The sequence below is a fragment of the Dendropsophus ebraccatus genome, chromosome 2 (genome assembly GCF_027789765.1).
Source record: "Dendropsophus ebraccatus isolate aDenEbr1 chromosome 2, aDenEbr1.pat, whole genome shotgun sequence".
Classification (NCBI taxonomy): domain Eukaryota; kingdom Metazoa; phylum Chordata; class Amphibia; order Anura; family Hylidae; genus Dendropsophus; species Dendropsophus ebraccatus.
Genome location: NC_091455.1, coordinates 21,513,241 through 21,527,188, shown reverse-complemented (window position 1 = coordinate 21,527,188; position 13,948 = coordinate 21,513,241). Strand labels below are relative to the sequence as shown.

The following is a 13,948-nucleotide window of genomic DNA, read 5'->3' as shown; positions in this document are numbered from 1 at the left end:
CAGGAACTGTCCAGAGTAGTAGCAAATCCCCATAGAAAACCTCTCCTGCTCTGGACAGTTCCTGACATGGACAGAGGTGGCAGCAGAGAGCACTGTGTCAGACTGGAAAGAATACACCACTTCCTGCAGGACATACAGCAGCTGATAAATACTGGAAGACTTTAGATTTCTAAATAGAAGTAAATTATAAATCTGTATAACTTTCTAGTACCAGTTGATTAAAAAAAATATATATATACATATATATATATATATTATGTTTTGACGGAGTACCCCTTTAAATCAGAGAACAGTATAAGTTAAGCTGACTGGAAAAAGAGTATGTGAGGAGCTACACCACTGCTATTGCTTGTTTGATGGAGATATTTCGCTGAATTTGCCAGGACAGTGGCCAAATGGAATTAAAGGGGTTATCCAGGCTTAGAAAAACATAGCCGCTTTCTTCATCTCTCCTGTGTTCAGTTTGGGTGTGGGGTTTTGCAGCTTCGTTCCATTGAAGTGAATGGAGCAGAATTGTAGTACCACACACAACCTGAGGACAGGGGTGGTGCTCTTTTTTCTTAGTTTTTTTGCAAATCTGGATAAACCCTTTAAAGAGGTTCTCCTATCCGGTCAAGTATCCACGGGACAGGGAATAACTAACAAATTGTGGAGGGAAAGAATGGGGACCCCAAAAGAGTTTATACATCTCTCATGGTATGACCTGCACCTATCAGACATACACGGCTTATGCTGTGGATTTACAATCTGTGGTGGGAAAGTCCTGTTATAGGGTGACAACCTGCTGTCTAAACCAGATCTAGGCCATGGCAGTTGTCACTTCCCTTCCTTCACCTCCACTGTAGTTCATACATAGTCAGCAGGGGGCGACACTGAGCACCTTTTCCTCCACGTGGGACTGATCAGCCGCTTACAATAGACTTACCTGTTCTCTGGATCAGGAACGGTCATGCTCCTTGTCACAAAGCACATCTTGAGAGGAATGGTTTTCCTGTCCCCGTAACTGGGCAGAGAAATCGGTGATGGCGGACATGCTGATGAGATCCCCAGCCGGGGGGATTCAGGAGGAGGGGTCTCCCAGCCGATCTCAGATACTGGTGATCCTTTCTTCACGTAAGGGGTGGCTTCTCGCATGTACTTCACTGTAAGACACATAAAAGACCACAATAACTATACAGTATATCCCGACTAGTACTGTGTATACAGGCAGCGGGCGGCCATATTGACTACTAGGCCTGGATTACCAGGAGACGAGCGGTGACCGACATCAAAGCAGTCTTTTCATCTCCTGTATATTATATATTCCTCATTTATTAAGTGAGAGGTCTGGTAATATGATCAAAAGGAGCAAAGAATTAGTGACTGAGGGCGAGAGGCAGAAATGAGTCACATGAAGCTGAGAGAGGCCTGTAATATCTACAGAATCTATCTATATTCTATTATCTATCTATCTCCTATCTATATTCTATTATCTATCTATCTATCTATCTATCTATTATCTATCTATCTATCTATCTATTATCTTTTATCTATCTATCTATCTATCTATCTCCTATCTATCTATTATCTTTTATCTATCTCCTATCCATCTCCTATCTATCTATCTATCTATCTATCTATCTATCTATCTATCTATCTATCTATCTATCTATCTATTATCTTTTATCTATCTATCTATCTATCTATCTATCTATCTATCTATCTCCTATCTATCTCCTATCTATCTATCTATCTCCTATCTATCTATCTATCTATCTATTATCTTTTATCTATCTATCTATCTATCTATCTCCTATCTATCTCCTATCTATCTATCTATCTATCTATCTATCTATCTATCTATCTATCTATCTCCTATCTCTCTATCTCCTATCTATCTATTATCTTTTATCTATCTATTTATCTATCTATCTATCTATCTATCTATCTATCTATCTATCTATCTCCTATCTATCTATCTATCTATCTATCTATCTATCTCCTATCTATCTATTATCTTTTATCTATCTATCTATCTATCTATCTATCTCCTATCTATCTCCTATCTCCTATCTATCTATCTCCTATCTCTCTATCTCCTATCTATCTATCTCCTATCTATCTATCTATCTATCTATCTATCTATCTATCTATCTATCTCCTATCTATCTATCTTCTAATCTATCTATCTATCTATCTATCTATCTATCTATCATTATTATTATTATTTATTTATAAAGCGCACTTAATTCCAGAGCGCTATACAATAGACAGGGGTAACAAACAAGAACATTACAAGATCAAAACACATACCATGAAGACAAATGGCAGACTGATACATGGGGAAGAGGACCCTGCTCGTGAGGGCTCACAATCTATAATGTAATGGTAGACAGACAGGAGGTAAAGTGCAGCCAGTCACAGTGTGATGCAGAGTTATTGTAGGTTGTAGCCTTGTTTGAAGAGATGGGTTTTCAGGTTACTTTTGAAGGACTTGATGGTGGATGAGAGACGGATGTGTCGGGGTAGCAAGTTCCAGAGTATGGGGGAGGCTTGGGCAAAGTCTTGGAGGCGGTTGTGCGAGGTACGAACAAGGGGGGAGCGGAGACGGAGGTCACTGGAGGATTGAAGTTTGCGTGAGGGACGGTAGCGGGATATCAGGTTAGTACGTCATGGTCAATAATTGAAAGTCAATATGTTGGGCAATGGGGAGCCAGTGAAGGGATTGGCAGAGGGGAGAGGCAGAGGCAAAGCTAGAGGAAAAGTGGATTAGTCGGGCAGCAGAGTTAAGGATAGACTGGAGGGGAGCAAGGGAGTTAGATGGAGGCCAGAGAGGAGGATGTTACAGTAGTCCAAGCGGGATATAATGAGAGCATGTATCAGCAGTTTGGTGGAGTCAGGGGTGAGAAAAGAGCGGATTCTGGAAATGTTTGTGAGGTGAAAGTGGCAGGAGGTGGTCAGGGCCTGAATATGTGGTTTAAAGGACAGGGCAGAATCAAAGGTTAGCCCGAGGCAACAGACTTGGGAGACAGGGGACAGAGTGCAGCCATTCATAGTGATTGACAAATTAGACGGCGGGGTGGAGCAAGATGGGGGGAAATTGATAAGTTCTGTTTTGTCCATGTTGAGTGGGAAGAGAAGGAAGATATGGCCGACAGACACTCTGGAATCCTGGATAGCAAAGAGGTGACATCCGGACCAGAGAGGTAGATCTGAGTGTCATCAGCCTAGAGGTGGTACCTGAAGCCATGGGATTCTATGATATGTCCCAGGCCAGAAGTATAGATGGAGAAGAGAAGCCCAAGTATAGAGCCTTGGGGAACACCAACTGTGAGGGGACGAGGAGAGGACAGAGCCTTGGGGAACACCAACAGTGAGGGCACGAGGAGAAGAGGTGGTGTGGGAGTGGGAGACACTAAAAGTCTGGTTGGAGAGGTAAGAGGAGATCCAGGAGAGGGCTAAGCAAGTGACGACAAGGGATGAGAGGATTTGTAAGAGGAGATTGGTCAACTGTGTCGAAGGCAGAAGATAGGTCAAGGAGAAGGAGCACAGAATATCTATCTATCTATCTATCTATCTATCTATCTATCTCCTATCTATCTATCTATCTATCTATCTAACTCCTATATATCTATCCATTATCTATCTATCTATCTATCTATCTATCTATCTATCTATCTATCTAACTCCTATATATCTATCCATTATCTATCTATCTATCTATCTATCTATCTATCTATCTATCTATCTATCCATTATCTATTATTATCTTCTATTATCTATCTATTAGCTATGAAGCTGAATACATTTTATTGTTCCCTGTTATCAGCCACTTCGGGCACATCGACTATAGTGTTCTTTTATGGAATAATGGACAACGTACTATCTATTTTTACACTACATCTTACAGTATCTTCCAGAGCTATAGAGTGGTGGATTTCTTGATGTGTACATCTAAGATATACCTTTGACTCTCAGTGAATAGCACTCAGTGGCCTTCATCATACATAAGCGCCCATTTACTTTTTATTGTATGCGGCTGTATGGAACAGCACAGCTCTCTGCACTATTGAATAAGGGCAAACCTGGTGTATACCACCTGAGAGAGGACCAAAAAAGATAGATAAATAGATAGATAGATAGATAGATAGATAGGAGATAGATAGATAGATAATAGATAGATAGGAGATAGATATATAGGAGATAGATAGATAGATAATAGATAGATAGATAGATAGATAGATAGATAGATAGATAGGAGATAGATAGATAGATAGGAGATAGATAGATAGATAGATAGATAGATAGATAGATAGATAGATAATCCACGGCACTCACGGGGTTAAACGGTGAAAAAAGTAAGTGATTTATTGCAGCATTCCAAAACAAGACGCAACGTTTCGGTAACCTCACGTTACCATCCTCACCGTTTAACCCCGTGAGTGCCGTGGATTATCTATTTGCTATTTGGGAACGATCTGTGGTCAGGATCCAGGACCGCTGGCACCCGAATATTTTTGAGCAGTGCTGCTTAGATTTTCTGTTACATAGATAGATAGATAGATAGATAGATAGATAGATAGATAATAGATAGATAGATAATAGATAGATAGATGATAGATAAGATAGATAGATAATAGATAGATAGGAGATAGATAGATAGATAGATAGATAGATAGATAGATAGATAGATAGATAGATAGGAGATAGATAGATAGATGATAGATAGATAGATAGGAGATAGATAGATAATAGATAGATAGATAGGAGATAGATAGATAGATAGATGATAGATAAGATAGATAGATAGATAGATAGATAGATAGATGATAGATAGATTGATAGATAGATAGATAGATAGATAGATAGATAGGAGATAGATAGATAGATAGATAGATAGATAGATAGGAGAGAGATAAATAGATAGATAGATAGATAGATAGATAGATAGATAGATAGATAGATAGACAGGAGATAGATAGATAGAGAGATAGATAGATAGATAGATAGATGATAGATAAGATAGATAGATAGATAGATAGATGATAGATAGATTGATAGATAAGATAGATAAATAGATAGATAGATAGATAGATAGGAGATAGAGAGATAGATAGGAGATAAATGATGAATAGATAGTAGATAGATAGATAGATAGATAGATAGATAGATAGATAGATAGATACATAGATAGATAGATAGATAGATAGACAGGAGATAGAGAGATAGATAGGAGATAAATGATGAATAGACAGATAGTGTACAGTATGTGCTGGATGTACAGTCCCCCGGTTGTACTATCCTCGCTGTCTCGGCGTGTTAGTCTGCCGGTGTAGCCAGCCGTGCACTTTCTGCAATTATCAAATTTGTTCTTTGCACAAGATTCATTTCTGACCATGTAAAATCCTTATTTACTGCTGACATCTCTGAAGCGACACAAAAGGAGCCATTTTTATCGTTTACTGTACACAAGAAGAGGAACTCGCCAAAAAAGCTGAGTGCAGAATTATCTGGCGTTCCACAGAGCGGCCATTGTCTGATGTCTGGATGACACTTACAAGACCTCATTGCACTCATGAGAGACGACGCATCACATCACTGGAAAACAAATAGGCCTATAGGTGGCAGCAATGAGTTTTCTATCAACGTATCGCAAAAATAAGTATAAGATAATTAAAGGGGCCCTCCAGGATGACCAATCCTAATGACGACTGTAGCTGGCAGTGTATTGTGGGGGCTTCAGTGTGGCTTTTAGATTTACACCCAAATATGAAATGCATCTTTGTGCAGGACACACAGGAGCCTTCAGCAGACCCTGCAGATCTCAGCACCATCAGCAGCTCTCAAAACCTTTCAGCAGACCTCAACAGACCCAGTAGATCACAGCACCTTCTGCAGATCTCAGCACCCTTCAGCAGACCTCAGAAGACCTCAGCATCCTTCAACAGACCTCCACAGATCTAGCAGATCACAGCGCCTTCTGCAGATCTCAAAACCTTTCAGCAAACCTCAACAGACCCAACAGATCGCAGCACCATCAGCAGATCTCAGCACACTTCAGAAGACCTCAGCATCCTTCAGCAGACCTCCACAGGTCTAGCAGATCCCAGCATCCTTCAGCAGATCCCAGCACCTTCAGCATCTCTCATCAGACCTCAACAGATTACATCACTTTCAACACATCTCAACACCCTTCAGCAGACCTCAGCATCCTTCATTAGATCTTAACAGGCCCAGCAGATCACAGTACCTTCAATAGATCCCCACACCTTCAGCAGATCTCAGTATCCTTCAGCAGCCTTTAACAGACCCAGCAGCTCACAGTATCCTTCAGCAGACCTCAGAATCCTTTAAATAGATCAAAGGACACTATAACATACCCCAACACCTTTCGGTAGACTCTACCAGACATATTCACCTTTCAATAGGTCTTTTTACTTACTCAAGTCTCCTTTAGCCAACCTCAGCACCCTTTCAACACAATCAAGAACCTTCAGCAGACTCCAACATATCCAAACACTACTCAGTAGACCCCATCAGCATTCAATATCCTCAAAATCCCTCAGCAGACCCCTTTAGTAGCCTTCTGCAAATCCCAACACACTTCAAACACTCCAACAACCCTTCCAGCAACCGTGAAATGACCCCTGAACCTTTCATACAAAGCTGGTAATACGCCTGCCAGCCAACAGTTATCTTTCCGGTTCTCACCGTATACATGATAGTTTGGCATGGCTGAATGTTCTTGTGTTCTCTACGGGAAAGGGTAAGCCACAGCCAGAGAGCTCTAGTGGAGGCTTATTTCTCCAAGAGCAAAGTCAGGAGGTTAGATTCCATCACATCCAGTCCCTCGGTGGAGTCTCGGGAGTCCTGTGGGTGGGTACCTTTACTCCTGTCCCCTTTAACGGACCTCATTACCGTACAGCAGACCCCAGCACATTTTAACAAAGCATGACCTTTAAATAGACCGAAGCAACCTTCAGCAGGCTCCAACAGACCCCAGCACTTTGTAACACCTGTTCTTTAAAGGGGCCCTCCAGAGGGAAAAAATAGTTTTTAAATCAACTGGTGTCAGAAAGTTATACAGATTAGTATTTTTAATTTACTTCTATTATTTCAATCGCCAGCTTTCCAGTACTTATCAGCTGCTGTATGTCCTACAGGAAGTGGTGTATTCTTTCCAGTCTGACAAAGCGCTCTCTGCTGCCACCTCTGTCCATGTCAGGAACTGTCCAGAGCAGGAGAGGTTTTCTATGGGGATTTGCTTCTGCTCTGGACAGTTCCTGACATGGACAAAGGTGGCAGCAGAGAGCACTGTGTCAGACTGGAGAGAATACCCCACTTCCTGCAGGACATACATCAGCTCATAAGTCCTGGAAGGCTGCAAGTACTTGATCCTGCAAGGAAAACATGATGGAAAGACAGAGATGCCAACCTCAAGAACAAATCTATACATCAAGGAGGTGACGCAGAAAGTACCCTCAGCTCTATATTCACATGGTCTTAAAGTGTCCCCTTTAAATGTATATACACTAATAGAGCCTAGGAACATGTAGAGTGAATAGTCAGGATATTACTGGTAAGCAGAGAATACAGCTTTCACCATCGCCCTCTTCCACCGCCCACACGGCACATTTCTCAGCGCTGGTTACACCCTGTTTTTTAGATGCACACCACTTTTGATGTTTTCTCTGGGTGTCTGTGTGTCTCTATGTGTCCGAAGCCCAATACACATTGCCTTGTACAATGTGAAGAGAGTACACCCTCCTCCATGAGAGGTAATGGCCCGTCTTCCCTCCATAGGGGGCGCCATGTATGGCCCAGCACCTGAGGCTTCAAACAACCATACATAATAATATAAATATGTGCAATGCTGCTTAAAGGGATTATCCAGGGCTGAAAAATCATAGCTGCTTTCTTCCAAAAACAGCACCACACTTGTCATCAGGTTGTATGTGGTATTACAACTCGGCTCCATTCACTTCAAAAGAACACAAACAGGTGTAGCTCTGTTTCTAGAAGAAAGCAGATATTTTTTTTGGTCTAATTCTGGATAACCCCTTTAAGCTAGCTGTACACTTTAGGTAAACAATTATCTCTTTTCCCCATACACATGCATTCTCGGCTTGGATGAGCATATATGTGTTCTGTATAGGGAGAAGGGGGCAACCTCAGTATGACTATCTTAAAGTGGTTGTCTGGGGATAAAAATGATATGTATATATGTATGTGTATATATATATATATATATATATATATATATATATATATATATATATAGATATCTAGGGGTGATGTAACAATAAAAAAAAGAAGTGATACTCACCTCTAACCAGTTCCCATTCCAATGAAACGGCACCTTCTTCCTGCGTTCAGTGATGCCCTGTCCCCACAAAAACTGCTTGTTCTGTGCAGTTCCATGCATTACAGGAACCAGAAAGAAGTGATGATGAACAGGAACCGGGAAATGCAGGGGATCATTGGAGGTGAGTATAATTTTATTTTTACACCAACCCCGGCCATAAATTAAAGGTTGTTTGTTTTTTTCATCCCCAGACATCCACTTTAAGACCCTATATAATATATTGTTTTTGTAGTGTTTGCATTATTTATTCAGGGGGTTTAATACTTTTGCAATGCCTTAAATGTATCTGATAAAAAAAAAAAATACAATAGTTCTAAAGCGATTCTCCAAGTATCACATCTCACGTTGAATTTTTCATTGTATTTTTCGTTCTTTGTAAATTTAGTCCGATCCTCGGCTTTGGCACTATTCCTCGTAGACTATTTTTATATACTCACTGTCAAAAGAAATAAGAAAAGGAGCCATTGGCCTTCTTGTACATTAGGGCAAGCTGTGATGATTTAAGCCGCACTATATCACATGAACCGTATCAGAGGAGCAGCAAAACGCAGCACTCACCACAAAAAGTCACCGTTCCAGGTAGTTAGAATAGTCATAGGGAATTGTGTGCATTACAGAGAGGGGGATCTCTGACCCCGCCAAAGAGGGAGATCTCTGACCCCCTCAAACCGCTTGTACCTTCAGATAGCTGCTTTTAATCCAAGATCTGTCCTGGGGTCCGTTCAGCAGATGATGCAGTGATTGTCCTAAAAAACAACTTTTGAACTGGCAGCTGCGTGCCCTTTGACCGTGGCTTACATAGTGTAAGCATTAGGCTGGCACAACCTCTCTGTCCCTCCTCCCCACCCTCCTCATCATTAGGAATGCTCCAGGCAGATTGCCTCCTATTCCACACCTGTGGCAGCACAGAACATGAGCTGGATCGTTAAGACACCTGTGCAAATGTTCAGCATGAAGAAAATGTTCCAGTGGCATTCCTAATGATGAAGAGGGTGGGGGGGAGGGACGGAGGGGTGGTGCAAAGTTAGGGCACAGATACTCTAAGCCCTGGCCGTTTGGCACAGGGCTGCAAGTTTAAAAGTTGTTTTTAGGACAATAACTGCATCACCTGCCGAACAGACCCCAGGACAGATCTTGGATTAAAAGCAGCTATCTGACGGTACAAGCGGTTTGGGGGGGGGGGTCAGATTGTGGGTACAGAGTCGCTTTAAAAGGGTTTCTTGTCCATTTGGCCCTTTCTTTGCACATAGCTTTTATTCTTTTCCTTTTTTTTTTTTACTTCAAGCAAATTTGGAACTTTTAAGTTTTGGGGGATTTTTTAGATTTATTTTTTATGTCCTATAGAAAAGACTATGGAAAACACTTAAAAAAAAAAAAAAAAAAAGCTTAGAGCATGCTGCATTAAATAATAATAATAACGCAAACTATAGAAATTGAAAAATGAGCATGTTGGGGTTTTTTTGTTGCAAGAAGGGCAGGGCAAGACCCCCTTTGGTTTAACAGATTTACTATAAATTCATAAGGAAGCATCTGATTGTATATCGATACCAGAGGTATATACACTCTTGAGTTCTAGCATTCACATTCATAGTTCTTGCGTCCCCTGATGATTCTACAGTTGCGGTAAAACATATAGAGAGGATAATGGTGATTTTTCCATATTACACAGATCTGTGCTACCTGTCTCCCAGATACAAATCACAAGAGCGCTGATTGCATACATATACAATGAAACCTTGGATTAAGAGCATAATTCGTTCCGGATATTTTCCCATAAGAAATATTTGAAATGCAGACGATTTGTTCCGCAACCAAAAAATAAGGTAGGTAAGGTGTTCTGTGTCAATAAAGTAAACTGTATCAGTAAAGAAGGGGTTAATCAGTTAACTCTCCCTCCACACACAAGTCCTCAGGTGGCTGCAAAAACTGCTGGTGCTGGTACAAGTGCTGTCTGCCTGAAGCAGCTATGGGTGAAGGGGTTAATTCAGGGGTCAATGGGAAGCAGCAGCCATACACCATCCAGTGCCATGTGTAGGCAAGATGGCGGCGACATGTGCGCTGCAGGGGCAGGAGATGTCCGGAAGAGGCGCTGGGGAGTGGAAGGGCTCATCGCTTGGGTTACATCTGTGCAAGCAGGATCTAGGCTGCCTGAAAACCAGAGTAGGAGGCGCCGCAGCCTCACCAACCCTCAGTCCTCCGGCAGCAAAGAGAGGAGATAAGGCTGAGCTGCTCGCCTCCACAGGAGGATCTTCATAGTTCTATAGGTTTCCTCATGCGGATGGGAGCCGGAAGGCAGTGGTAGAGTTGATCAGGTACAGTACAGTATCAGGCTATGTTCACACTACGTAAAACTACGGCCGTAGTTCTTGCCGCAGAACTACGGCCGTAGTTTTACGGGGTGGAACATAACCTTACTTTCAACGGGATCCCGGCCGGAGCGTACATTCATCGTATACGCTCCGGCCGGTTCCCATTCGGCGCCGCAAACAACTGACAGGTCCATTTTTTGCGGACGGAATTCAATGAATTCCGTCTGCAGAAGGACCTGGCAGTTCACACAGTGAAGCGAGCGGCTCCGGCCGCTTGCTTCACTGTGGGCTATGGGAAGCTCTGATGCAGGCGCGCGCTGATGCGCCCGCATCAGAGCTCTGCGGCCGAAAGATCATCCGAGATGATCCGGCCAGAGACGGTCACGGAACGGCCGGTCTCTTACGTAGTGTGAACATAGCCTCAGAATGGGAAAACAGGGGCCTTGTATTACCAAATCTTGTTTGTTTACCGGCATGCGAGGTGACCTTTTCGTCCAGGTGCCATCCGAGATGTCATGCAAGGTCCTCCTTTTGCAGAGATATGTTTAGTTAAATAAATACAACTGTGGCTTACCCCCATGCCTTAAAAGTTATTGTTGTCCAGTCTTTTATTTAATGTGGGTGGTGGTAGTTGGAGTGTAATGTTTTTCAGCCCCCTGATTTGAGTATGGTACCAGCAGTTGCACTTGCATACACAGTAAATAGAAGCAGATGCACACAGTGCCATACATTGTGTAGTGGCCATGTTGGGTTACTGCAGCTCATCTCTAAAGCTTTCCTAATTACTCATCAATGTATTGCTAGAAAATAGGCAGATGCCTTGGAGAGCTGTCTTACCCCTGAGGCAGCTGTAAAAGCATTTATGTCACCTAGCTATCATATAAACCTGCCAAATTATACATATGTAGAGAGGATATAAGACATTATACAGGCAACGTGTCACTGTATAACTATCTGTTTTGCCATCCTAGGAACACTAAGAGATGTTTTGCCGAGGGGCCAAAAAATATCAGGTTACTCCAGATGATACCTCTGTGTAGACATAGGCATACAGGGAAATGTATCATGGTATAACTATATGCACTCAGTGACAATATCATGTGCATATCTCTCTCTCTCGATATATATATATATATATATATATATATATATAACCCAGGTTACCTAGGTACCTGCACAACAATCTTTCATATGGGCAGACAATATACAGCTGTATAACTATGCGATTGTGCCAATCCAGTGTGTAGGGAACATGGGTGACCGCCCCTGAGGAAGCTGTAAAAGAAGGCATATGGATTGTCACCCAGATTCCCAAGTACCTGCCTAATTATAAGCTGCTATAAGCAGACATTGTACACCTGTGCCATTCAGGTGTATAGGAAAGCTGTACCCAGTCAAGTGTCCAGATTGCATCTCTGTATGTTTTGGCAGAAGTGGCACTCTAGCCATATTGTTTGTTATCCAGTTTTTCTACATCATGCTGTGTATACAGGCAGATATTATACTGCTATATGCCCAGGTATATGGGCCAGTCACATGTCTAGAAAAGCTAGACCACCCCCGAGGAAGTTGTATTAGTGACCATATGACTAACTATGCCTGAAAATATGAACAGACAAAATAACTAGGAAGATGTGCTGTTCTGATGTCTAGGAAAGATGGGTGACCACCACCGAGGAATCTGCAATCATGGCCACATTTTCTACAAACCTGCCTAACTTTTCTTCCCCAACATAAGGAAAACAATATACTCTTATACAACCTATCAGGGAGCTCGGTCATCACCCCTGAAGATTGCTTAGATATTGGTCATATTGTTTGTCACACGGCTTTACCCATATACCCGACTAACTTATATACCCTAACATAAGTAAAACAATATGCTCTCACACAACAAGGCAGACACGCCATTCATCTACTGAGGAGCTGGGTCACCACCCCTGAGGAAGCTGTAATACTGGTCATATTGTTTTTCACCCAGCTTTCCCTATATACCTGCCTAACCAAACCTTAATATAATACTGCATATCTAGAAAGATCTGCCATTCATTTGTCTAGGGAAACTGAGCGACCACCCCTGAGGAAGCTGTAATAGCATCCAAATTGTTGGTCACTCAGATTTCCTAGATACCTGCCCAGTTATACTTTAATACATGGGCAGACAATATATTGCTGAATGACAAGGTAGGTGACCCAGTCACATGTCTAGGGAAACTAGGAGACCGCCCCTGAGGAAGCTGTATTAGTGACCATATTGCTGGACACCCATCTATCCTAGATATCCGCCAAAGATGCTACAATATACAGCATGGACAGACAATATGTTGCTGTGTGAGTAGGTAGGTGACCCAGTCACATGTCTAGGGAAGCTAGGAGACCGCCCCTGAGGAAGCTGTTTTAGTGACCATACTGTTTGTCATCCATCTTTTCTAGATATCTGCCAATTACGTTACAATATGCAGTATGGACAGACAATATATTGTTGAATGACAAGGTAGGGGACCCAGTCACATGTCTAGGGAAGCTAGGAGACCGCCCCTGAGGAAGCTGTATTAGTGACCATATTGCTTGACGACACCCATCTATCCTAGATATCCGCCAATGATGCTACAATATAAAGCATTGACAGACAATATGTTGCTGTGTGAGTAAGTAGGTGATCCAGTCACATGTCTAGGAAAGCTAGGAGACCGCCCCTGAGGAAGCTGTATTACTGACCATACTGTTTGTCATCCATCTTTCCTAGATATCTGCCCATGATGCTACAATATACAGTATGGACAGACAATATGTTGCTTTATGAGTAGGTAGGTGACCCAGTCACAAGTCTAGGAAAATTAGGGGACCACCCCTGAGGAAGCTATAATAGTGACCATACTGTTTTCCCCCATCATTTGTAGAATAGTGTACAATAGCCTTGCTTTTCAGCTTATTGCAGCACTTTGCTTTTCCTTGCTGCTGCAAACTACAGTCACCTTTTTCTATCATGGAGGTGGTGATAAAAGTGAGACGATGGGATCCCTCCGGCCTCATCAGTACATTCCGTGTGATTATGCCAGCTTCAATAGTGGGTCACAGAGACACAGACCATGGCACCATTTGGCTGGCACAGAACATATCTCAGCACAATAAGCTTATTCTTCTAGCACTCAGCCAGATATAAATGGAAGAGAGTTGGCACGACATTACAAGGCTCCTGAAGAATAAACAAAGCACAATTACCAGGAGGATATACATTACCCGCGGCCTCTCATTGTGTTACCAGAGGGCACCATGATAACGCTGCAAACGAGTG

The 13,948-nt window shown here is 42.2% G+C and overlaps 1 protein-coding gene across 1 annotated transcript in view; it reads right to left on the bottom strand.

The window, feature by feature from the left end:
- Positions 1-13,948, bottom strand: part of SNTB1 (syntrophin beta 1) — a 117,661-nt gene that overhangs the window by 56,557 nt on the left and 47,156 nt on the right. Inside the window, exon 2 of the mRNA XM_069957146.1 lies at positions 926-1,142. Within this exon, the coding sequence (XP_069813247.1) occupies positions 926-1,142 (217 nt within the window). The remainder of the gene's footprint in view (positions 1-925; positions 1,143-13,948) is intronic.